Source organism: Gopherus flavomarginatus, chromosome 10, assembly GCF_025201925.1.
Source record: "Gopherus flavomarginatus isolate rGopFla2 chromosome 10, rGopFla2.mat.asm, whole genome shotgun sequence".
In the NCBI taxonomy this organism is placed as follows: Eukaryota; Metazoa; Chordata; order Testudines; family Testudinidae; genus Gopherus; species Gopherus flavomarginatus.
Genome location: NC_066626.1, coordinates 45863196 through 45889003, shown reverse-complemented (window position 1 = coordinate 45889003; position 25808 = coordinate 45863196). Strand labels below are relative to the sequence as shown.

At 41.6% G+C, this 25808-nt stretch overlaps 2 protein-coding genes across 2 annotated transcripts in view; both read right to left on the bottom strand.

Moving 5' to 3' along the window:
- Positions 1-25808, bottom strand: part of LOC127030224 (sodium channel protein type 2 subunit alpha-like) — a 138253-nt gene that overhangs the window by 87980 nt on the left and 24465 nt on the right. The window contains exons 9-15 of the mRNA XM_050916324.1: positions 24928-24991; positions 21885-22026; positions 20823-21029; positions 15061-15351; positions 11292-11657; positions 7496-7628; positions 6099-6337 (exon numbers count right to left, since the gene is read on the bottom strand). Of these exons, the coding sequence (XP_050772281.1) occupies positions 6099-6337; positions 7496-7628; positions 11292-11657; positions 15061-15351; positions 20823-21029; positions 21885-22026; positions 24928-24991 (1442 nt within the window). The remainder of the gene's footprint in view (positions 1-6098; positions 6338-7495; positions 7629-11291; positions 11658-15060; positions 15352-20822; positions 21030-21884; positions 22027-24927; positions 24992-25808) is intronic.
- Positions 1-25808, bottom strand: part of LOC127030195 (sodium channel protein type 1 subunit alpha) — a 358700-nt gene that overhangs the window by 331099 nt on the left and 1793 nt on the right. The window lies entirely within an intron of this gene.

Here is a 25808-nt window from a genome sequence, read left to right as displayed (position 1 = left end):
CAGTTGTTTTCCCCGCTGTCATCTGGAGTGGAGTGTGGTTTTCGTGATCCTGCCCTATTGCTGGCAGCAGCCACTACCAGTGGATTGGGTAGGTATAGAAATAAGAGAATCCTTCAGAAATTATCTGGTATAGTTTGTCCTCCTTCTTAGAGATGAGTTGACAAGAGACAGGATTGGACCATACAGATTTGGCCAGCTGTAACAACCCATCAGGATGGTGAGTAATATCCTATTCTTGGCAATAGCACTGAGGATATCAGATACTGGATGGGAAGTCTCTTCCATCACTACCACTTGGAGACAAAGTGGAAACCATATGATCCACCAAATCGTGAAAGTGCACAGCATTCTTGGAAGGAGAGGAGATAGGAGCCACAAGTTCATCCAGTGATAGGTCAGGCTCAAAGTCGTTTCTAAACTCTCTGTCAGGAATCACTATCCGTAGTGTCAACTGAACCAGATGAGTTGGATCAGAGGATCTTTATGTTTTCAGATTCTTTGTTGAAAAAATGTCACCTTTCCATCCAAGTGAAGCTAAATGAAGAGGTCCTGAGGAGGCTCCCAATAAGGCCACAGGCCTTGAATTTCCAGTATCTCCAAAAACTGGGAGGTTGGGAACATGCTGACACGGCATGCACCAAAGGGTGGTCCACACTTCGCTACAGGTCTCTGCGTTCTTCCTCTCTCCTCCTCCTGGAAGGTTCCATGTCAGGATGTGAGAAAATACATACTGGGAATAGTAACAAACGAGGAGGGAGGGATCCAGCTTTTTGGGGATACCCTGTAGGCGTCCTAAGAGGATGGATCAGGAAGTATTCTGGGGAAGAATCAGTAACTGGTTTCTTCTTCCTAACAGGAAACAAAGATGATGACCCTGGAACCAAGGAAACCTCTCCTCTTAGGTACTGTGTGCTTTATGTCTGAATCTGAGGCATGCACTGGAGTTGAAAGGGGAACTTGGACTGCCACAGTGACAGAACTTTCTGGAACCGAGGAAGTAGCTGGAAACAAAACAGAGACCAGGTCAAGAAATAACAGTGGCGCTAAAAGATTTGGACATCATCTGATCCGTGGGCTCATCTTCTTAGTTACTGAAGCTGAAGGTGGAATAGATCTCTGCTTCAGAATCATGGCTGCCCTATCAAAATCAAACAGAACAGATAGCTTTTATGAGCATGAAGTGACATTGCTAACGTTGGCAGTTTTGCTTCTTTCCTTTTTCCTTGGTGCCGCAGGATCTAAGACTAAAGGTGCTGATGGCCCTAGTTCAGAGGCACTACTTACAACCATCCTCCAGGATCCAGAAATGACCCTGGTCCTACAGCCACAGAGATTATGTCAGGATCAGACTGCTCTGAGGCATGAGGTACAACACTGGAGAGGGCGGCTGAACTGGTCCTTGATTTTTCTTCTGGAACCAGGATGGTTGGATCCAACCATGCTACCCTCGGTTTAGACATGTATTGGCTCAGAAGGATTGACTGAGGGAGCACAGGAACTGAGTCCAGGCCCAATAGGTGCTATGGCTGCTTGAAACCCTTCAGTTGACCAGAAAACAATGGAGGGCACCAGAGGCAAGGCTGACTCTTTAGACTTTGGGGTTGAAGTCTGAACAGGTCCAGAGGGCCCAACTTTGATGGCTTCCTTAAGCAGAAAGAGTTGCAGATGAGTCTTCCTGTCCTTATGGTCTCTGCGGGATGAAAGTCTGGCAGACTGAACATTCAGAAGGCAAGCGGCCTTCTCCCAGACACTTCAGGCACTGCATGTAGTCATCTGATATCAAGAACACAGACAGGCAGGAAGCGCACATCTTAAACCTTGGCTATTTAGCTTTTTCATTTTCACCATACCCTGAAATCGTAAAGACACCCTAACTATTTATTGACTTATTATAAGCCAGTGGTTCTCAACCTATTTATCATTGTGGGCCATATATATGGCCCACAATCTGCTACCTTGGCCACAGACTGAGAACCACAGCATGCCCCTCTGCAAATCCCTTCCCCACAGACTCCTATGCCCAGTGCCTCCTGCCCAAAGACCCCTCCACAAAGTGGGGCCAGGATTGGAGCCCTGGGCGGTGGGGTCGGGAAGCAGGGACTCTGGACCCTGCTGCGTGGGGCCAGGTGGCAGCCTAGACCTTGGCCCTGCAGAGCTGTCTGGCAGTCCCAAACCTGGACCCTGCAGGGCTGGCTGGTAGCCATGGGTTGGCCAGCGACCCCGACAAACCAGGTCAGGAGCCCAGACCCCCACGCTGGGCGACCAAGAACCCAGACCCCACCCTGAGCAGCCTTTAGCACACAGCTGGGCCGCATGCGGCCCAATGGGTTAAGAACCACTGCTATAAGCTATTTCCAACTATCTTGGAAGAAACAAGACTCTGGCTTCAAAGAGACAAGAGGGGTTTGCATCTGTCCTGCCAGCTGGCTGGAAAAAACTGAGGTGGGAAGGGCACTCCACCCCTATATGGCTTTGCCCTCCATATGTCAGAATGTTCAGGGTATGGGTGGGGGTGTGAGAGCACTGTAGTTGATACCACTAGAAGAGGGTTCTACTGCAAGGCACCACAAGGTGATGCAGTACCCATAATCTGTAGAGTCCTTGAGAAAGAACTGTGGTTCTTTAGATGTGTTGTCTGCACAGATTCCATTCATGACCTGCATGTGTCCCATGAACACAAGACTGTATTCCTTCTGACCAGTAGTGTTTGCTGGGGTCACACCTATGCCTTCCTACCCCACCTCCCCCCAACCCCGCCCCAGTTCCTTCATCATCCAGAATTCCAGAGAAGTAAGACTCTGTAGTATCAGAGAAGGAGGGGCAGGTTAGAATCTTTGTGGACAGTACATTTCGAAGAACCAGTTACTATGAGTAAGTAACCATCCAATCTTCTTTGAGGGATTGTCCATGTGGATTCCACTCTTAGTAACTAACAAACAGTTGTCTATTTTCTCGGAAGTGGGTATAAGAAATTCTATTTAATCCAATATGACACCCAGTCTGAAAACATGTACAAAGTAATAGTGAGTGGTAAATGGATATATGATTTCCGCACAGGTGCTCTACATATTTCAGCTATGGAAACATTCCTCAACAAGGCATGCTGCCTCTACCATAGTGGAATAAGCTCTAATATGACTGAATGAATCCTGTATGAATAGCTAACAACAAGTGCTGGAGACCCACTTGGATGATCTTTGTGGTTTAAATCAGTATATGTACCCAGCAGACACTATATGGACATGTCCTCCTGTCTGAGTCTGAGGAGGACTGCATCAATTTCTCCCACAGCAAGACTTCTTGCCTCCCTGGCTCTCTGGGTGTGCTTGCAGAAAGAATGACACATGGAAAGAACAATACATCAGGCATTGAGAGTGTCCATTCTTGATAGGCACTGCAGCATCACACATGGACAAGTCACAAATCCTGATGACCTTGCTTCTGCTATGATTTTAGTACCCTTGTCTGGTGGGGATGGGATATGGGGGCCCTAAGATAAATAAAATGTAAGCTAGGTAGATATGTTTATATGCCGTTAAACTAAACAACTGCTAACTATACTAAATCCTAATAATAAAAGATAAATTCCTCAGTGCACGAATGAAACAGACCCTACAAGGATTGTCTTGAAGCCATGGGTAGTTGGAAGGTACTGAGCCCACTCCATCCTTTATATCCGCAGATGGGGGATGTAAGGGTGACTAGGACATAGTGTCTATTGGGGTTGCACCTATTAGTCAAAAATAAGCTGATCTCATGCACCTGAGGTGCATGTCCATGAAGAATGGATTCTGTGTGGACAATCACTCAGAGAAGAAGATATTCTTAAAAATAAAAAGTCAATGAAATCCAATACTGGAAGATAAAAAAGGAGACCAACTACAAGTAAAAGTACTAAAATTCTGAAGGAAGTCTAACCTGTCAGCTTAACATCTCCAGAGGAATATAGAAACAAGCAACAAACTGCTCCCAGTTATGGGTTCTAATTTTAAGAAATGCTGAATCTGCAACTCCACTTCAACTAAGTTATGGGTGATCAGCATTTCAGAACTTCAAGCCCTATCTTTTTAAATATAGTGGAAGTAATTGCAACAGGCTCAGTCAAAAGGAAGTCACAGAATATATGTCATGCACAAGTGCAAAGCAAGAAATTAATTATTCATTGTTTTAGCACCAAGGGCTGGAAAAAAATTTTTTTTAAATAGTAATGGGCAGAAGAAAGCTAGAATATTTATTGGCTATAGGATTATTTATTTATTTGCAATAAGCATCATACAACTCACAAAGCAAACCTGCAATGGCTAAGTTTTAGCTAAGTGCATGGGTAAACATGGAACCCATGACAGTATGAAGAAATACCTATTTTTGCACATCTCACAATTAGATAATTCATACTTAGCTGATACTTTTAGTGGGTCTGTTCAATGAATTACTGATATCTTGGATTAATTTTCCCTAGATTTGGGACACACAATCACAGAAAACCTGTGACAACTGTTAGCCCTCAATATTTTCCTTTTCCTCAAATGTAATCCTTATCTTGTATTTTAGGATCAATCTGACTACCTCTGACAAACTTATTTGTTACTTCAGTGCAGACAAGACAGCTGTACTTTTTCTGGTTTGGTTAAAGGGCTTGACATTCAGTTCATGCTCAGCAGCTCTAGACATGGTGCCAACACAAGGTGACAATTTACAAAAAACTATTCGAGATTCAAATAATAAAAATTAGAGCATCTGTGTGTGATCTAAATCATGGTTTGCTGCCCCAATTTGCTTCTCACAGCGAGAAGAGTTAGAACACAAAACAGGTATTTCCTCTAAAAATCAAATACAGATGGGTAGTTCTAGAAAACCAACAAAACCCACCAGAATAGCACATAAGACCAGACTTACCTATGGGTTCTTCCTCTTCTAGAAGACAAAGTCAAATAAGTGCTTCAAGGTATATCAGGAAATGTTCTTAAAGGGACTATGTAAAACTGACACCTTTTTGTTTAACAGATCTGTCTCTTGTGGGTAATCAGTAAAATCTACTTATTTTAACAGGCAAAGCAAATTTTACTTCTTTTCACTCCTGTTAGCACTATGAGAGAATGAATTAAAGTTCTTTTCTGCCATGTGCATCGTTCATGGAATTGCTAACTAATTTCCAGTTGCAGAACCTTTACTCACATCAGAGCTAGAAACAACACAAACTGACTTTCAGATCCCTGGTTGAGTTTATAGGGTGGTGTAGCCACGGGATTGCCTCCTGAGCGCCCCCTTGTGGCCTGACATTGTTCTGAAGCACGCACCTCTGTTTCCTTGTCAATGAGATAACATTGAGTTCCCTTTGGTAGCCCACAAAGAAAAACCAAACACTCTGCTTTACATCAGTGCTTTGCTCTTTAATGGAGCCTTCTGGAAAAGTACTTTAACAACAGTTTAGAGGTTCTTACCTCAGAACCCAGACAAAACTTAAAAGTCCTAAAACAAAAAGTCTCTGGTTTCAGCAACAGTCCCTTCTGTAAGGCCTCAGGCAGGGACGTTTGAGACGTCTCTCTCAAACGTCCCTGCCTGGACAGTTTTGAAGTATTTTACCTGCCTTTTCACTCTCTTTCAGTGCTCCCCCTGCCTACAACAGATCTGAAGTCCCGTCTCTCTCTCTCTCTCTGGGCTTTCTGTTGCTCTTTTATAATGGAATCACCTGATCCCTCTGAGGTGTGCCTGCTTAGTAACTAGCGCTGGCTGGCCCCAAGGCTCTAGCCCTTAAATGGGTACAGACGACCTGTCTCACTGTTACACACTGGCAGATGGATGGATAAACACACACATGCACCCTTGCATGTGGGATTTTCAAAAATGCCTAATTGATTTAGGAGTGCAAGGGTCACTGAAAGTGAAAAGTTTATGTAAATCCTACCAAACAGCTAATACTTGTAACCTATCCAAACATATGGAAATCATATAGTACACCTCAAAATGCTTTTTAGAGCCACTTTTCACAGTATAATCATAATTTAAAATCTGTTTTGTAAGATAAAATAAATCAGAAATTAATTCTACTTTAATTAGAAGTTGTATTCACATATCACAATACATTTTGACAGACTTACCTGGTTTCCTACTGAAAGCACATTGTGGAAGTGTTCAGTCATTGGATAATATTCCATGGCCATAAACAGTGTGTTTAAAACAATGCAGACGGTAATAGCAAGATCAACAAATGGATCCATCACAATCAAACTAACAATATGTTTTACTTTTAACCAAGGAGCCCAACAGTCCCAGATCAAGAAAGTGTTGGCAAATTTATACCAGCATGGTGGGCATTTTTGCCTGGATTCTTCAAGTTCTAGAGGAAGAGAAATGTGTACAAACAAAGTGAAGATAAATATCTACTGATACTACTTTTTATTTTTATATCTCAATTTAAGGTTTAAAAGTGGGGAAAAGGCCAATGAAAACTATGGGTTGATATTTGCAAACTACATTCATATTTTTAAGCCTTGCATACTTTGAGGCTTATCTTTTAGGGCTTGGCATGAGAAGTGTGAATGAGGAATTGAGTCATTTTAATCAGTCAATGAAAACATTTGAATCAGGAGAACAATGGTACAAGTAGTAATATTACATGTGGGAGATGCTGCAATGCTTGAAACAAGAATATGGTGATGGGTTCAAGAGGTAGGTTGGAGCAGCCTTGTTAAGTTTTCAGTATGGTATTAATGTTGTAGGTGTAGGCAGTGTCAATAGGAAAAAAACAAACAAAACAAAACAAAACAAAACAAACAAAAAAACCAGAAAAGGGACCTGGAGGAAATAGACTTAAATTTATCATAATTGAAGAAACTTCTGTTTTCTTTTGTGTTTCTCTTTTCTCTTTTTGTTATTTTACTTATTTAATTTAAAAGTTTCTTCCATTCTTAGATCAAAATGTTTCAAGACCAGTCTCAATACTTCAATCAATTCAGAAATCTAAATCACCCACTTGCCTGAAAAAAAAAAAAACAAAAAACAAACAAACAGGAAAAGAGGGCTGGATTAACTTCACTGAGGTTTTGTAAACCTTTCAAACTATTTTGGGGAGTTGCAAAACTAGTTTAATTTCATTAACATTTTCTTCCTATTAGTTTAATCCATGTTTTTTACTTTCAAGAATATATTTAATTAGTAAAAACAAACATTTTCTAGTTAACAGGAATCTTATGCTAATTATTAGAAGCAGACACCATCCCATGCCAATAACTAGGCTAACGGAAGTGGCTGACCAGTATAAAGAAGATATGCTTTAATCTATTTCGAATACTTTTTTCTTCCCCTCTATTCCTTCTATCATTTTCACTGTATCCAATTTTCACTATGTTCATTTGTTTTTAATAGGATTTCTTCTCTGCCCGTCTTTTTAGTCTCCCTAATGCAACCATAAATTTAACACTTTTGCTTAATTTCAGACTCAACTGAAAGTAAATTCATCCATTTGTGGTTTTGTTTGTGTTTTTTTTAAACACACCTTCCATTGTGTTTGTGAGTATACTGGCTATACTCATTGCTCTGTGCCTGATAGTTGGATCTTCCAGCAAATCCATTGATATTTTATAAGAACTTGACCTTCTCTTCTTTATTTCTATTTCTGAAGTGGTGCTCTGCAAATTAGATATAGATTAAATTAAATTCAGAAATATTGTAAGCAGACATTAAACATTTCTATAATGAATCTGAGCACCAAGAAATTCATGCTACATGCACCTTCATATTTATGCAATGTATTATGTCAGACTTTTATTTGTAATATTAACCTACCATATTCAAAAAGTATTGTTCAGTTATTTCCAAAGTGTATTTCTGGACACTACTATTACTAACTAATTAATTCTGAAATCAGTATTATTAACCCCATCTTGCAGTTGGGAAAATTGTAAAAGAAAGAAGTTAAGCAATGTGGCCAAGGTAACATAGCAAGTCAATGGCAGAGCTGAAATCAGAAGTCTGGAGGTTTCTGGCTCCCAGTTCCAGGCTTAGTGCACTAGATTAAACTGTCTCATTTTATCCTCTATTTCCAGACTGGATCAAAATGCAAGAGACACAGGGAATCTAAAATCTCATGTAAGCTAATTTTATGTAATAATTATTTTTCTCTCAACTGAAATTTGTAACGTTTTTCTGTCAGTTTATCATTGCACTCATGACTAGGGCTCCATGTCTGTTACAGAGGTTGCGGAAGTCATGGGTTCCGTGATTTTCCACAACTTCCATGACTTCTGCAGTGACCGGTGCGGCTGACCTGAGGGCTGCCCAAGCAGCTGGCCCTGGGGACAGCCATACTGGCTGCTGCTGGAGTGGCTCCACAGCCAGCTGCACTGGTACTGCTGCTGTGACCCTGGGGCCAGTCACACTCCCAGAGGTAGCCAGAGCAGCTGCTGCTTGGTGGCCCCTGGCAGCTGGTGCCACTGGTCCCCCAACCCCAAATAGCGCCCCTCCCCTCCAGCTAAGATTTAGTCAGGGGTATATAGTGCAAGTCATTGACAGATCATGGGCCATGGATTTTTGTTTATTGCCCATGATCTGTCCATGATTTTTATTAAAAACACTGTGACAGACCCAGACCAGTGGGGTACAGGAGTCTGGTAGAAGGCAAATATACTGGCCACTGGATGAATAGTTTTCTGTTCTCTGAGTGACCATAGCAGGGGCTGCCCTAGCGCAAGAACCGGTTAAGACAGGCAAGCTAATTAAGACACCTGGAGCCACTTGAGAACTTACTAGAATCAGTTATGGCAGGCAGGCTAATCAGGACACCTGGTTTAAAGGGGACCTCCCATCAGTTAGTAGGGGGGCACACAAGGAGCAGGGAGTGAGAAGGGGTGCTGCTGGAGGACTGAAGAGTACAAGCATGATCAGGCTTCAGGAGGAAGATACTGCAGTAAGAATAAAGAAGGTGCTGGGGGAAGGCCATGGGGGAGTAGACCAGGGAGTTGTAGCTGTCATGCAGCTGATACAGGGGACATTGCAGACAGCTGCTATCCACAGGGCCATGTGCTGGAACCCAGTGTAGAGAGTAGGCCTGGATTCCCCCCCACTCTCCCAACTCCTGATCGGACACAGAAAAACACCAGAAGGAAAGGTCTAATTTGGAAAGGGATCTGGCCTGTCCCTGACCCACTAGGTGGGACACAGAGATTGTGGTGATTGTTCTCCATTTCCCTCATGCTGTCCAGTGACGAGGTTAGCTGAGTGAACGGCAGGTTTGAGCCTCTATCAGAAGTGGCCAAATTGAAGGCTGCCATGAACCTCTGAGGTGAGCAATTCCGCAAAAAGCACAGGATCCACCAAGGCAGAGGAGGAACTTTGTCACAATACCCATGACTAAATTGTAGCCTTACACATGACTGATTCTTCCTATGAGATATTCACTGTAAAGGGTATCTAATACTGTATCTATCTACTTTTAATCAACTCAAATTCAATTACCAATAAAAGTCTGACTGGACTGAACCCAAGCATGCCAATTTAATTTTAAGTAAGGATGGGTAGGGAGGATGAATCTTGAAATTAACACACTGACGATATACCCATACTTGCAGTCACACCCTGCATATACATATAAAGAGACATTGAGTGTGTGCAAGTGTGTTTGAAAATTTCCATACTAAAATAAATGAATATTTCTAAGAAAATAAAATGATAACACATGGAGTACACAATAAGTCTCACTTTAAATTGATATAATTGTCTAATGATCTGATTTTCTGAATGAATAAGAATTCTGGAACAAAATATTTCATTCCACGGTCATGTCACATTCACAAAAAGTCTGGACATAGGCGCCGACTCCCTGGGTGCTCTGGGGCTGGAGCAACCAGAGAAAAATTAGTGGGTGCACTGCACCCACTGGCAGCCAAGCTCCCCTCATCCCCCAACCCCACCTCCTCCTCCTCCCCCCCGAGCATGCCGCATCTTCGCTCCTCCGCCTACCTCCCAGCCGCTGCCAAACAGCTGTTTGGCAGCGTTAACAAGATCTGGGAGGGAGGGGGGGAGGAGTGGGAATGTGGCACACTCAGGGGAGGAGGCGGGAAAGGGGCAGGGTGGGAGATTTGGGGAAGGAGCTGGAACGGGCAGGGAGGAGGCGGAGTTGGGGCAAGGACTTTGGGGAAGGGGTTGGAATGGGAGCAGGGCAGGGATGAGAAGAGGTGGGGCAGGGTCTCATGGAAGAGGTAGAATGAGGGAGGAGCCGGGGGCAGAGGAGGGGTCGAGTACCCAGGGAAAAGCGGAGAAGTCGGCGCCTACGTCTCTGGATACAAGGAGCAGTTTATTGTTCTGTATTGTTTGAAATGATAGCTAACAGGGTGGACAGATTTTCCCAATTTTACCTGCTATAGCATGCCGCATATGTGCTTTCAAAAGATATATACAGATTCTGGCATTTCGGATTGGGCCGCTGCACGTTGGATTTCATGGTTACTGTCTTCTAACTAATTATGATCCTGTCCCTCCACCTCACACATGCATAGTTCACACATCTCCCGCTCCTATGGGCTCTGATGGCCTAAAAGCTCTCCTCCCTGGTTTCAGGATCCTGTGAGAGGGTCCTGATGCTATGAGATTCTGCTGGACCTTGGTGCTGTTGCTACCTGTATAGATTTCCTTTGACTAGAGAAATCCCAGGATGAGGTTCTCCAGAACACATTGCACACTAGATCCCTTTGTTCATCCTTCCCTTCCCATTAAAATCTGGCATGTTTCTAGGCAGCGTAACCTTAGTGTGCGAAATTTAATCAAACCATTTCTGAGACCATGTGCACACACATCTGTACACAGACATGGGAAGAGAGAGGAAAGTCAGGGGCTAGTAAGAAGCTTGTCAGGAAACAGAGACAGAGGGAGTTTGAGAGTGAAGGAAATAATTGGATGTAATGAGAAAAAGGGAAGGAGGGGATACACTAAATGTTTACAAAGCCAAAAGTCTGAATTTTGTGTCCTGAAACAGAACTAAAAATAGCCCATTATGTATGCTATTTAGCATTTAGTTCTGTACACATCCTTACTGCATATATAGACACTAAATGTTCAGTAAATTTGGTACTTCAACCTATTAGTTCAGAGTGTGTTTGCAAGTACATGTATTAAGTTCCAGATGAATATATAAAATCATTTTAGATGGATTTTCTTATACTAAAAGTTATTGCAGATGCAGTAACATTCATAGCTCGGCCAACCAGGGATCATTCCTAAGGATTCCATTCTGTAGAAACACAGGCTGATGCAGTAACAAAAGGCCATCATGCCTGAACTATTTAAAACGTCCTTACATTGTCATCAGTAGTTGGTTTATCTATTATCACCTCTGGCAGAAGCTGTCCAGTAGGCGACAAGAGTGATGTTTGTCCACCAACCAAGGAAACCACTCCATTGCAGTCCACACTACTATGCATCTTCCCATTCACTGGAAGCCTCCTTGATGACCTACTGCCCTGACTAATGTTACTATTGTGCCGTTCATGTCTGAGTGGCACAAAAAGAGAACCTCTTCTGCTATCCTCTTCAAAAGTGCTATGTTCATCATCTGCAAAGTCATTTTCTGATCCTACATCCTTTACTCGACCTCTAAAGCTGAAAAGACTCGTTCTGCTGTTGCGCCTTGGAGAAAACAAGGAGTCACGAACGCTCAGCAAAGACTGTAGGAAAACAAAATTAAACTTATTATTTTAAAATTTTAAATATATAAAAACACATTTCAAGGTAAAACCAGTTAATATGCCCTAAAAAGTCTTCTCAAACCAGATTTAAAAAACCAAATGCATTTCTGGGGTTGAAACAGAGAAAGAGTACAGACATAACCACAAGAGATCATTGTTCATCTGAGTTGCTAAATTTAAACCAAAAAGTAATTATTTGAAAAAATCTGCATTAGGCTATGTTACCTTTCACACTATTCTGAGTATCTGGTAAACTTTCTGGAAATTCTAGAGACCTATTTGTATGATGCATCCAGGAGGTGAATGTATGGCTGGGCAGATGGTGTCACCAAGAGGGCTTTCACTTCCTTGACCATGGGGTGATGTTCTGAAAAGAACTGTTGAGTGGTGATGGGATCCACCTATTGAGGAAGGGGAAGAGTACCTCTAGATACAGACTGGCTAACCTAGTGAGGGAGGGTTTTAAGCTAGGTTCATCAGGGGATGGAGACAAAAACCAACAGGTAAGTCCAAGACATGGAGTCTTAGGAGGGTCAGAATTTGGGGGGAGCATGGACTATTATAGTAGAGACAAGGAAGAGACAAGAGGGAACATAGAGGGGAAATCAAATCAGTATCTTAGATATCTGTATATTAATGCAAGAAGTATGGGGAATAAACAGGAAGAACTAGAAATACTGATGAATATGGCATCACAGAGACTTGGTGGGATAATACACGACTGGATTATTGGTATTGAAAGGCACAACTTTATCAGGAAGGGCAAGCAGGGGAAAAAAAGAAGAAGAAGTGTTGCTTTGTATATGAAGATGTATATACTTGAACTGAGGTTGAGACAGAAATAGGAGACAGACTTGTTCAAAGTCTCTGGGTAAGGATAAAGGGGGTGAAAAAACAAGGGTGATGTCATGGTAGGGGTCCACTGTAGATCACCTAACCAGGAAAAGAAGTGAATGAGGCTTTTTTAAACAACTAACAAAATCATCCAAAGCACAGAACTAGGTGATGATGAGGATCTTCAACTACCCAAACATCTGCTGGAAAATAATACAGCAGGACACAGATTATCCAGCAAGTTGAAGACAATTTTTTATTTCAGAAGGTGGAGAAAGCTACTAGGGGACAGGCTGTTCTAGATTTGATTTTGACAAATAGAGAGGAACTAGTTGAGAATTTGAAAGTGGAAGGCAGCTTGGGTGAAAGTCATCATGAAATGGTGGAGATCATGATTTTAAGGAATGGTAGGAGGGAAAACTGCAAAATAAAGATAATGGATTTCAAGAAGGCAGACTTTAGCAAACTCAGGGAGTTGGTAAGTAAGTTCCCATAGGAAGCAAGTCTAAGAGGAAAAACAGTTTGAGAGAACTGGCAGTTTTTCAAAGTGACATTATTAAAGACACAAGAGCAAACTATCTGACTGTGTAGGAAATATAGGAAGTATGATAAGAGACCATCCTGGCTTAACCACGAGATCTTCAAGGATCTGAAACTCAAAAAAGGAGTCCTACAAAAAGTGGAAACTAGGTCAAATTACAAAGAATGGCTATAAACAACATATTCATGTAGTGACAAAATTAGAAAAACCAAAACACAAAATGAGATTAAACTGGCTAGAAACATGAAGGGTAATAGGAAAACATTCTACAAATACATTAGAATGAAAGGAAGACCGAAGACAGGGTAGGTCCATTACTTAATGAGAGGAGAAAGACAGTAACAGAAAACATGGAAATGGCAGAAATGCTAAATGACTTTTTTGATAATGAAACAAATAAGCAATCAATTTGCCAACACTGAAAAGATAATAAGGTGATAAGTAACAGTCAACATGGATTTGCCAAAAACAAATCATATCAAATCAACCTAATAGCTTTCTCTGACAGATTAACAAGCCTTGTGGATGGTGAGGGAAGTGGCAAATATGGTATATCTTGACTTTAGTAAGGTTTTTGATACTGTCTTGCAAGACCTTCTCATAAACGAACGGGAAATACAGCCTAAATTGAGCCACTAAAAGGTGGATGCATAACTGCTTGGAAAACCATTCCCAGAGAGTAATCATCAGTGGCTCATAGTCAAGTTGGAAGGGCATATCAATTATGGCCCCACAGGGACTGGTCCTGAATCTGGTTCTGTTCAATATCTTCATGAATGATTTAGATAATGGCATAGAGAGTACACTTATAAAGTTTGCCGATGATATCAAGCTTGGAGAGACTGCAAGTGCTTTGGAGGATAGGATTAAAGTTCAAAATGATCTGGACAAACTGGATAAATGGTCTGAAGTAAACAGGATGAAATTAAAAAAGGATACATGCAAAGCACTCCACTTAGGAAGAAACAATCAATTGCACACATACAAAATGGGAAGTGACTGCCTAGGAAGGAGTACTGCGGAAAGGGATCTGGGGGTTATAGTGGATCACAAGCTAAATATGAGTCAACAGTGTAACACTGTTGCAAAAAACTGAACATCATTCTGGGATATATTAGCAGGAGTGTTGTAAATAAGACACACAAAGTGATTCTTCCACTTTACTCCAGGCTGATAAGGCCTCAGCTGGAATAGTGTGTCCAGTTCTGGGCGCCACATTTCAGGAAAGATGTAGACAAATAGGAGACAGTTCAGAGAAGAGCAAGAAAAATTATAGAAAACATGACTTATGAGGAAAGATTTAAAAAAATAGGCTTGTTTAGTCTGGGGAAAAAAACTGAATGGGGGACATGATAATTGTTCTCAAGTACATAAAAGGTTGTTAGCTGAAACAGGAAATTCTGTGGAAATAAAATGATGCATTCAGCAGTACAGTAAAGTGGTAACTGAATGTTGAAAAAAGAGAAAATAAATCACCTTTCTAGGTATAATGCAATGAATTACTTCAATATGAAAAATGCATACATTTCCATCATTTCGTGAACCTTTAGAGTATTATAAATTTGGGTATAATGAATATGGATTCAATGAAATAAAAAGAAAAGAACAACTGACAACAGTTATCGACTACTAGCATTAAATACTACTACATCATCCTAGATCACAAGGACACTAGAACAGCAAGAATGAACAATTCCTGGACTACCTTTTAAGGTATATAAAAGCATAGGTTAGGAGATTTTAGCTGTGAGTAAATGTAGATTTCAGCGGAAAGTAGTGCATGTGTTTATATTATCATAACATCAAGATATTGAACAGCTGTTCTATTAATATTATTTTGGGGAATGTTTTCAGGGTTTACTCAAATAACGCAAAAGCTGTCCCTTAATTATCCCTTTTACAATCATGCAGTTTAGTCATAATGCTATGCCTTATATATTACTATAACCTCCATGTTAAACAGATCACTGTGCTAAAAAATTACAATTGCATTATTTATAACAGTACCTGGTGGGGGGAAGTGAAACGCTTTTCATATGTCAGTCTATTCCCTTCCAAAGAGAAACGGAAACCTTTTCTTCTGATATTGCCTTCTGAATCAGATTTGGGAAACTTTTCATCATCCAACTTGTCCTCTCCTCCAGAAAGCTCTCTCTGTCTTCTTTTCTTCCTTCTGTTTCTCCTTTCTTTAGCACTCTTTGAGCTCAACTTTGATGCTTCTGAAGAACTCTCCGAGAGCCCACAAATCCTGTCTTCGCCACCAAAATCTCTAAACTCAGCTGCCGCTTCTGCTATTGCCTGGTATACCAAAAGGTTGAGTACTTATTAAAACACTAAAATATCAAATATGCATTTAACTACCAAATCCTTTACTACTTATTCTAAAAAGCACTGCTTTTTTAAAACAGTCCATCCTTATTTTCCCAAATTTACTCCAAGTGGCTTTCATGTATATGGGCAAATCCTACTAATTTCTGCAAAAATGTCACTTGAAATAAGTAGTAAATGCAAAGTAAGTGAGGAGAACAGGTAATATATTGTGGAAGTGCTGGTCACAACTTTATAGCTAAGGTTGAGTTCTGTTTTGCACTTAAAGCATTGACTCAATCTCTTTGTTCTGTATGATAAATACAGCATCTCCACCCCACATCAGTATTTGCATATTGTATTTAAAGAGTATTTTCTGAAAATTGGTTAATATTAATTCAAACTTGTGTTCTTTAAGAAACGTAGTATCTGTCCTGGTATTTTAAGAAATCTCATCTTATCCCTGCCAATTCCTTATTCTGCTATTATGGCCACCTCTCTTCTCATTATTTATTGCTATCTCCATACATTTGCAGCTTTGTATCCAGTTGTATATAGCATTGTATATAATTTTTATGATTATAAATAACACTAACACGTTCATGTAACTCTTAGGTGGGCACTTTGAGATATCAGAGGAAACTCAACTGATCACCATCATTCCTCTACAGCTAATTTTGATTAAATCAATTTTATCTGTTACAATGAATCAGGAAGTAAAAGGAAGACTGCATACATGTCAAGAATTCTCACTAGTTGATTAAGTAGTCCCACTGTCTCTGTTTCTGAAGCTGCATACTAACTTGAGTCCCCAGGACACTCCTTTCTTATTTCTACTATCCATTCAGGCAACACTGCCGGAGGAACTGAGACTAGGGGAGGAGGGGAGACGTAAGACTGCTGGAAAAGCAGTCAGCATGGTGGATGATTCACCACCTAGGAATGAGGGATTTAAAAAGGTCAGTTTGGGCCTGGCCCCTTCTGTCATTCACTCTGAACAGGCTGGGTAGCAGAGAGGCTCCGGTGCGGTGCGTGGCTTGCTGCAGGACCACATGCAGTCAAATGGTGAGCGGGAAATAGCTGGGGGACACACCCCTTCCCCTTTTCAGGGCATAAAAAACAAGCAGAAATTGCACATGTTGCAGGTGGAATGGGCACAGGTTCCCTGCTCCATAGAACCCCCATGTGGAAGCAGTCCAGACAATTAGCGGGAGTGGGGTGAGGGAACACCACCTTTCCCCATTGCAGGGCACTAAAGCAGGCAGCAGTTTGGGAGATGGCAGCAGGGGGGAGCAGGCACTGATTCCCTGCTCCACAGAACTCCCCACATGGAATCAGTCGAGACAGTGAGCAGGAACAGCGAGGAGGGAGCAGCGCCTTCCCCAATTCAGGCCATAGAAACAGGGTGGAGCTGGGACACGGTGGCAAGGGACAGCGGAAACTCCATGGGAGGCAGCAGGGAGGGGGCAAAAATAGTGCTCAATCCACTTTCACATAGAGCCAGACAGTGTCAGGTAGGGAAAGGCAAGACCCTCCCCACCCCTCCCCAAATTGCTACAGGAAGGAGAAAGAGGGCACTGGAACCAACTCAATTTCACATATAGCCCATACAATGGGGGGGCAGGGAGATGGGGGAAGAAACCTCCCATTCTCTGGGAAAGCAGTGGTTGGGCTGGACTGGGGAATAGGAAGTGGATAGGAAGCTACAAGCCATTCCCTGTTTCAGTCAAGGGAGGCAGGAGGGGAAGGAGCTGGTAAGCAGTCTCGGCACGGCGCCAGGGGGACACAAAGGAGAAAGGAAGGGGTGCACAAAAGGGAAGGCTTAATTCTCCTTTTCCTCTGGCACTAGTGGAGCAGGGTAGCAATAGGAGAACAGATTCACAAAGGGAGATAGAGTTCATTAGAGGGGGTATAGGTACAAGAAGGAAAGGGGGGGCCTCCCATAGCAATTGCAGTGTACATGAATGTTTAGGGAATCATGGTGCAGTTTTTCCCTGCTGTAGCCAGAACACAACGGGATGCGGGGGAATTTGCATCACCTCTCCTCCACAGTTAGTTTTGTTACCACAGGAACCCAGAAAGCAATCAAATCACACACAGGGCAGACCCAGTGCAGTTGGTTGGCCCCAGGGCAAGCCAGGGGCAGAGTCCATACATCAAGGGCAAGTGGCTGGGGGAGCCTGGGGTGCACTGGAGTATCAAAGTCAGCCTATCAGACTTGGGGAAATGGGGGCACCAGCTGCAGTATTTGCTCACCCGAGTGCATTGGATTGTCACAGATGACCTATTGGGCTTGGGGAAGTGGGGTCTCCAGGTAAAACTCTCCCTGACCCAACTGAGCTAGCAGCGTCAGATGGGGGGCCAGTTAGCATGGAGCTGATATGATTAAATGTATTGCATATGAGGTAGCTTCCACAGCACTACACGCTGTATAATGTGGAACAGGTCACGCAGATCCAGGACACCCCACTTAGGTGATTTCAGGGGCAATGGTAGACGCACAGGGTGGGGATCGCCATCCCTGAACTCAGACAAATGCTGTTCACGGAGCAGGAAGGCCAGCTGGCAATGTGGTCCATTAAAGAGGAACAGGTGCTGTGGTACATGCTGTCATTGGCAACTCATCAACTGGCATCCTCCAAAATTTCAAATCGCCTTTCAGCCATTACATTTGTCAGTAGGTTAAATGGCTACTCAGATCCTTGGATGGGGTTTCTTAGTTGGAAGGTTTTTGATGGGATGGTCACACAGCGGTGGGCCCAGGGAGAATTCCCATCATCCCATCAGGGTTTCCATACTCAGGGACCTCTTTCACATCCCCAGTGTCATATGTAATAGTGCACAGGAGGTATCTCTATTCAGGGCAGCATTCTTGACAGTATTTTTTGGTGCTTTCAGGATTAGTGATCTAGTGCCTGGGTCCATCAGGATTCTATGGGAAAGGGTTTGGAATTTCATGACATAAGCTGGCACAAGCATGCAGGGATATTACATTTGCAAAGGTCAAAGACTGATCAAGTTGGCCCGGGTGCATTTGTTACCCTATGGGAGAGTGGCAAGTCTGGGGTCTGCCTCGTTCAGGTGTTGAGGGCGTACATGGCAATACAGTGGAAGGGAGAAGGCCCCCTTTTTGTACACGGAGACGGGAGTCCCCTCATGGCATATCAATTGATTATCATGTTGAGACAGGAGCTAATGAGCTTGGGGCTGCCAGCCCATGAATTTGGTTCCCACTCATTCAGAATAGAGGTGGCGACAGCAGCAGTTCAGATAGGTATGGAAGCAGAAGCTACTCAGGCAATTGGACACTGGCACTCTAATACCATATGATCATATGTAAGACTGCAGGTGGAAAATCAACATTAATCGATTGAGTTCTCATTTCAGATATGGGACAGCTGGCTATACATACGAGGGTGTGGATCTGTGGGCACAGTAATGTGTTTTGAGTGCATAGGCACACATCCAGGTTGTCCAAGGGTTCCCAGTTGAGATTCGGTGGCGAAGCATTACTCAGCTGGCACACGGAGGGGCATGTTATGAAATCAACTGGTACCGCTGTTGTATGCTGTGTGGGTGTGTCAGCGGCCACCAGATATACTGGTGATACACCTGGGAGAAAATGATCTGGGAACACTTAAAGGGGTGGAGTTAATGCTTTGAATTAGGAGGGCCCTGATGCAGATCCTGGCAATTTTTCCGGGCATCAACATTGTCTGTTTGGATATGCTTTAGCGCAGGGTCTGGCAGGGAGCCATGAACCCTGCAAGGGTGGACAAAACCAGGAAGTATGTGAACAGGAAAGTGGCCAAATTCTTGTTGCCCTTGGGGTGGGGGCACAGTAATTTCACATCCTGGCATATTCTATAGGGCACTGGAGTTATTTTGGGAGAATGAGGTACACCTGTCAGACTCAGGTGCTGCCATATTTTTGGCTGATATAAAAGAGGGCATTAGGAGATGTCTGGGAACTCAGTTGGGTGCAGGGAGGAGGCATCCAAGCTAATGGCTGGTGTCTCCTTGTGGCAGATGTTCAGTGCAGAATTAAGGCAGAAAAGAACAGATAAATGGAGAGGGGCTTGGTAACTGAGCAAGCTGGGGGCAGTTGGGGACTCCTCTGATTGGTACAACAGGGAGCCAACCCCCCATCATTTAGTCCACCTTAATCCTTCCTGTGAGCGGGGTGGTCAGTAAAGTCCCAGCAAGGGAATTGCTGGAGGGACCTGGATGAAAAGGGGAGGAAGCTGGTGGAAGCCCCACCCCAACCCAGAATTGGCTGGAATTGGAGTGGATCTGCTGGAGGGACATAAATGGAACAGTGCGGGGAGAGGCTGGAAAAAGCACTTATTGTCCCTGCTCCCCGGCAGGGTGACCAGATGAGAGGAAGAAAATACTGGGACACATGGGGGAGGTTGCCAGCGGAGAAAAAAAACGGAGTGCGAAATATCAGGACAAATTGTGTCCTGACCAAACATCGGTCAGGACACGGGACAAACGCCTAAATATTGGGACAGTCCTGATTTTATCAGGACATCTGGTCACTCTATCCTCTGGTGAATTGTGGGGGTTTTCACCTGCACTGCACATTTTATCTGCCAGGTTAGTCCCAGACATCTAATAATAAAATTGTGGCCTGATTAAACCCTAGGGGACCAGATAGCAAATGTGAAAAATCAGGACAGGTTTGGGGGGGGGGTAATAGGAGCCTATATAAGAAAAAGACTCAAAAATTGGGACTGTCTCTATAAAAATAGGGACATCTGGTCACCCTATTAAACCCATATCTAATGTCTCCTGTCATTCTTTTGCCATAGCCAGACAATCACCAGTACACTTCAAATGCAAAGCAACTGTAAACAATTTAACTGGTTGGCGCTTTCTGGCTTCTTTTTTCACTGCTTTGGTGTACTAGTGGATGTCCTCGCAACGTTTTTAATATATTTAATTCACTGGACATATAGGATGGTATAATACTTTTAAGTTTCTTGTTCAATATGTTCATCTATGATATTTTATATTAACTTTTTTAAAGTAAATTCCTGGACCAAAAAAACACTTTAAAGTGGAATAAGGCTGACAGTAAATGTCAGTAATTTAAAGGCAAAAAACATTACAGTGATGATGTAACTATCCCCAGACTCAGGAAATCCAGAATTAAGGTTACTGTAAAAAAGAAATCCAATCACAGTAAGATAGGAAATGTAGACTTACGGCACCCAAACAACCCCAACTCACTTTTTGCTCATTTTAAATCTCCATTAACACTTAAGAGTTTAGAAATTTCTTGAATCACAGACCCATTCTTTGGTGCACCTCACCAGTACTATCACAACAAATCTGACATAGGTAAAAAAAAGTGGAAGCTTTGTTGTTTTCCTAGTTTCCACTAAATTATATACTATCTTTTACTAATTTGTGTGTGCAATGTATTTGTAGGTAAAAGAATAAAAATGTACGGATACCTGAGCTTCTTCTTGTTGCTTTTTCAGCTGTTCAAGCATCTGCTGAAATTCTGCCTCCTTCTGCTTTGCCTCTTCTAGGGTTGCTTGATTCTGTTCTTCATAGGCCATGGCAACAACCGCCAGGATCAAGTTAATTAGGTAGAAAGAGCCCAGGAAAATCACCAGAAGAAAAAATATCATGTAAGTTTTGCCAGCAGCACGTAGCGTCTGGGGGGAAAATGATACAACTGATTAATTTGAGAATTATACAGAATTTGAGAATTAGGAAAGTGTTTGTGTGACTATATCAAAGACAGTTGCTCATATTGAATATGACAATATTTATTTTATAAACCAAAATGAAAATAAATGCAAAATGTGAGTGTGTGTATGAGAGAGAGAGAGAAAGGTGGTGTGATTTAGGAATCCTGTTTTACTTATAGGGGGTTGGGTAGGGTATGAGATTTTAATAATCATATCAAAGAGGAGAAGATTCAAAGTAAATAATTTTAAAAAATGTGTGTGGGATTTTTAGGCACTGAAAAAGTATTAGTTGTATCTTCCCCTTTGACTGGCCAAAATACCTAAAAGTAGCACCATCAGTAATATCAACTAAACAATAAATCCCAGCTTACTGTAAGAATAAAGCCATGAATTCATGGCTATCAAAACAGGACTCACAGTATTTAAGACAGGACTACCACCTTTTGAACTTATAACAACTGTTCACTGCTTTAGCATGGTATTGCTGTTCTGAAGGTAACAAATAACAACGTTGTATCAAATGAAACATGATACAGACATGAAAATGGGTTCTAAAAAGTTTCTATGTAGACTTATACAAAGCATGACAAATCTTGTAGCATGTTTTTCACAATTTGGTATAATCCTGCAAGTTTTGGATAAAGCTCTCACCTTTGAAAATCCTATTAGACTACAATGTTCCCCAATAACATTTTATGATTGAGTGTCTTAATTTTTAATACACCATTATGTAATAAGAAATGTAAAGACCATTTCTTTCCATCATAACTGATTTTAGACCATGAACATATCAAAACATAGTTTTCACTACATTCTCACCAGTTGATAAAGGTTTTCCCAGTAATCCTGAGTCATCAGTCGAAACAGTGACAAGAATGCCCAGCTGAACGTGTCAAAACTCGTGTAGCCATAGTTGGGGTTTCTACCAGCTTTTATACATGTATATCCTTCTGGACATTGACTTAAAAAAAAGAATTAATTTAAATTAGTTTGTTTTTTTAACAATGGTAAAGAGTAAAAATTGTCCTTCAGTTGAATAACTTTCACTAACGAATAGGAGACTCTTTGTGGATTACTAAATTTTACAATCGGGGTATTAAACATAAAGCCTGTGGTCCAAATCCAGACCAAATGGTGTAGTTACATGGCCAGCATGACAATCAGAATGCGCAGAAACTCAGGTTTAATTTAAACTACGAATACGTTTCTACTTGTCGTGGCTACAGAAATAATCTTCCAACAGAAACAGAGTGTAAACCGATGTAATAAAGTATGCCTGAATCTGCAGAGAGCCAGAAACAATGAGACTGAAGGGGTTAACTCCGCTCTCCCATATTAATCAGATTGAAGCATCTGCTGTCTAGCCCAATGACATAACTCTTGACATAACTCTTCCATTTTTGATTTTCCAACTGGACCTGGATGAAAATAGGTTAATCACAACCTGACTTGTGACGCTCTGAAAGGGAGGCTGGTCCAGATGACATTCCCTTAGATCTAATGCATTATCCTGAGCCAATAGACTCTAACTGTACTTTTCCTTTTACATACAGAGTGAGAGTTCTGCCCAGACCATAACCAGATCTACCTTTCCTGAGTTTTTCTGCCTTCCTAGCAGTTTACACACATCATGTTTATAAAGAATCCTCCACTGGAGGAGGAAGAGTGACAATGATGGATCACAGCATTAGACAGGTTATACTCCATCAGGAAATCCTGGTTCTATTGAAGTCAATATGGAGTTCTGCCATTGATTTCAATGGAGCCAGGATTTCAATGCAAGTCTCCTTTTTTGATCACATCCCTTGAGTCACATAGGAGCTCTGCAGTCTCTCCCTTACATGGGTGCTGGAATCCTTGTAAACAACCAGCTTCTCTGGATCCAACATCAGATAGCTGCTGCTGAATAATACAGATGAATTTGCAAAGAGGTTGGTACAGCTCTGGATCAAGATCTTTTATGCACTGATTTACTGAAGTAGGAGGCTGGAAGTGACCAGAACCATCCAAAGATGCTGAAGTTTTGTAAGGGCTGACTGGTTCTTTCCTATTCGCTGAAATGCCTATTCCCAAAGGCATGTAGTGATGCCTGCTAGGCTGTAAGTTGCACTGAGCCACGAAGGGGACCTCATAAGAAATGTACACTTTTATTTGAATGGAGGGATGACATGATCTCTATGAATACTTATAAAAGTCTGAAAGTAGTGCTGTGCACTGAAAAATGCTTCCTATTGTAACAGAAGCTAAGTTATCCCTGATGACTTCTTAATCATGCTATGTTCAGCAGACCTCCAGGAGGTGTACCTTCACTTTCTGAAGTCTTACAGGAATAATGCTGTAGTATGGATTTCAGAATTTCCATCTGGAATAATTCCTTTGTGAATTTATTGAGAGACCAGAAATCTAGAAAAAACAATCATTTCTTTTTGTATTACAAACAATCTTGTGTGCTTTCCAAAGTATCTGTCTCTCTAGGTATTGATCTAATATGTTAGGGATAAACTATTGCATCTTTCATCTTCTGATGTTACAAAATATATTTGTTGTTGATAGTGTTGGTTTATTTTAACTTTGGGGAAGGATAAACTTGTCCCTGGGACAGTGAATCAATTCTACAGAGTGTCCTCCTCTGATAATCTCAAGTACCCATTTCTTTGAAATGGTTGACTCCCATTGAGGGCTTTATAAATTACTTTGAGAAACAAAACTGGAATTTACCCTCCACTTCCACACTGCTAATTCTGGCCTGGTCTAGTCAGTGGAAACTTCCTTATAGCCTGCTGAACCATAAATTCATAGCAATGTAGGACAGGAAGGGACCTTGAGAGGTCACCTAGTCCAGTCCCCTGCACTGAGGCAGGACCAAGTATTATCTAGACCATCCCTAACAGTTGTTCTTAAAAACCTACAGGGATGGATATTCCATAACCTACGTAAGTTGTTCCAATGCTTAATCACCCTTACAGTTAGGAAGTTTCTCCTGTCTAACCTAAATATCGCTTGCCGCAATTTAAGTCCATTACTTCTTGTCCTGTCCTCAGTGGATAAGCGGAATAACTGATCGCTCTCCTCTTTATAACAACCTTTTACGTACTTGAAGACTGCTAGCCATTTCAGTGCAGATCTTGCCAATGTGCTAGCTGAGTTTCCTTGGAGACTGCTCAAATGCTTCAGCATAGGCCTTACCAGGAGGGATCTTCATCTTTGTTCTGGCAGCTGCCTTGTGATTGTGAGGATGCATAATGAGGAAACATTTCTTATCCTTTTGGTTCCCTGTGTTGTCTATCTGCCATTTCTGAGGGGGAGCAGAGGTGCTGTCCTTCAAATTCTCCTCAGAATGCCAAAAGGACATATTTTTTTGTTTTGACAGTTTTGAGGAGAAAAACCTTGAAGCTAGTGAATAGACTGAGACACATTTAGTTACAAATCTTTAAGAAATCCTGACAGCTCTGCTACAACAGGAGACCTAGAGGCTGCCATGTGTGTGGTCTGGAAGCTGAGAATTCTACAGAGCTCTTCTTAAGCCCAGGCTCAGAACAAAGATCTGATTGCCTCTAGCTGCTGTGAAGATTGGGAATGCCAACTACAAAGACTGTCTAACAAGGAAGAGATGGAGACAAATATTTTAAGTCATTCATAGTACAACTGCTGTCACCTGAAATTGAATTTTCAAGTCCAATACAGGTTTCTAGAAAGCAAACTGCTATTACAAAATATTTGTATTTGTAATTTTTTCTAATATGAAAGAATATAGGTTGATTGACAGTGCAGTTAGCTAGCTAAATGAACTATTTAGGCTGTGTTGCCAAAATGTTACATCTTTTTCATACAAAGCCACAGTATAACATACAACATTTCTTACCCTGCATCGGAGCTATTACCACAAAGCAAGGCATCTTTTTGTCCCTCTAAACTATAAAAATTATCTATAAAGAAAAGAATTTAAAAATGTTATAATATTGAACTAAAGGAATGCTGCATTTAGTTACAGTGCTGAACGATAAACATCAGTAGCTGTAAAGCCCATTTTGCTAAGAAGAAAATGGACTCATGGAATTTAAACATAAACATTACTTTCAAGACAAGAATTTAAAGTAGTGCACTTTAATCAATCAGCAAGAAAATAAAACAAACGTTTCTACAACTGTAAATATAATTTACTGTTAATATACTAGTTAATATTCATTTCTCATTCATTTCTCACTACCAAAAGGCTTGCATGATAGAAGGGTACACAAATATACTCACATATAAAACATACTTGTGTGTTGACTGATTCTAGTACACTACGTTTCATAAAATCTTCATGCAACATGTATAGTCAGTCTTTGCTCAGAAGTTAAGACAACACAAAGGCCTTTTCCTTAAAGGAAAGGTCTCTGCAAATGAATACTATAGTCACTAGCAGTGCAAGACAGCTACTTTAAAGGGGCTGATTGGATAGACAAATCCAAAGGGGGCTTATATCAAAGAGACAGTACAGTTATAATTTAAGTTACCACACATTGTGAAAAATATAAAAGTTTTATTTAGAAAGAATTCTGAGTTTAATGATAGATTTTCAGGGAATCTGATCTTTAAGCAATAGAAACAGATGTACCAGTATGCCTAGAAACAAACATACTTGAAATCACAATACTTTGTGGTCTTGGTTTCACTACTGGGGAGATTGATGCTGCTGCAATCAATGCAGCGGGTATGATTTAGAGGGTCTAGTGAAGACCTGCTAAATCAATGGCAAAG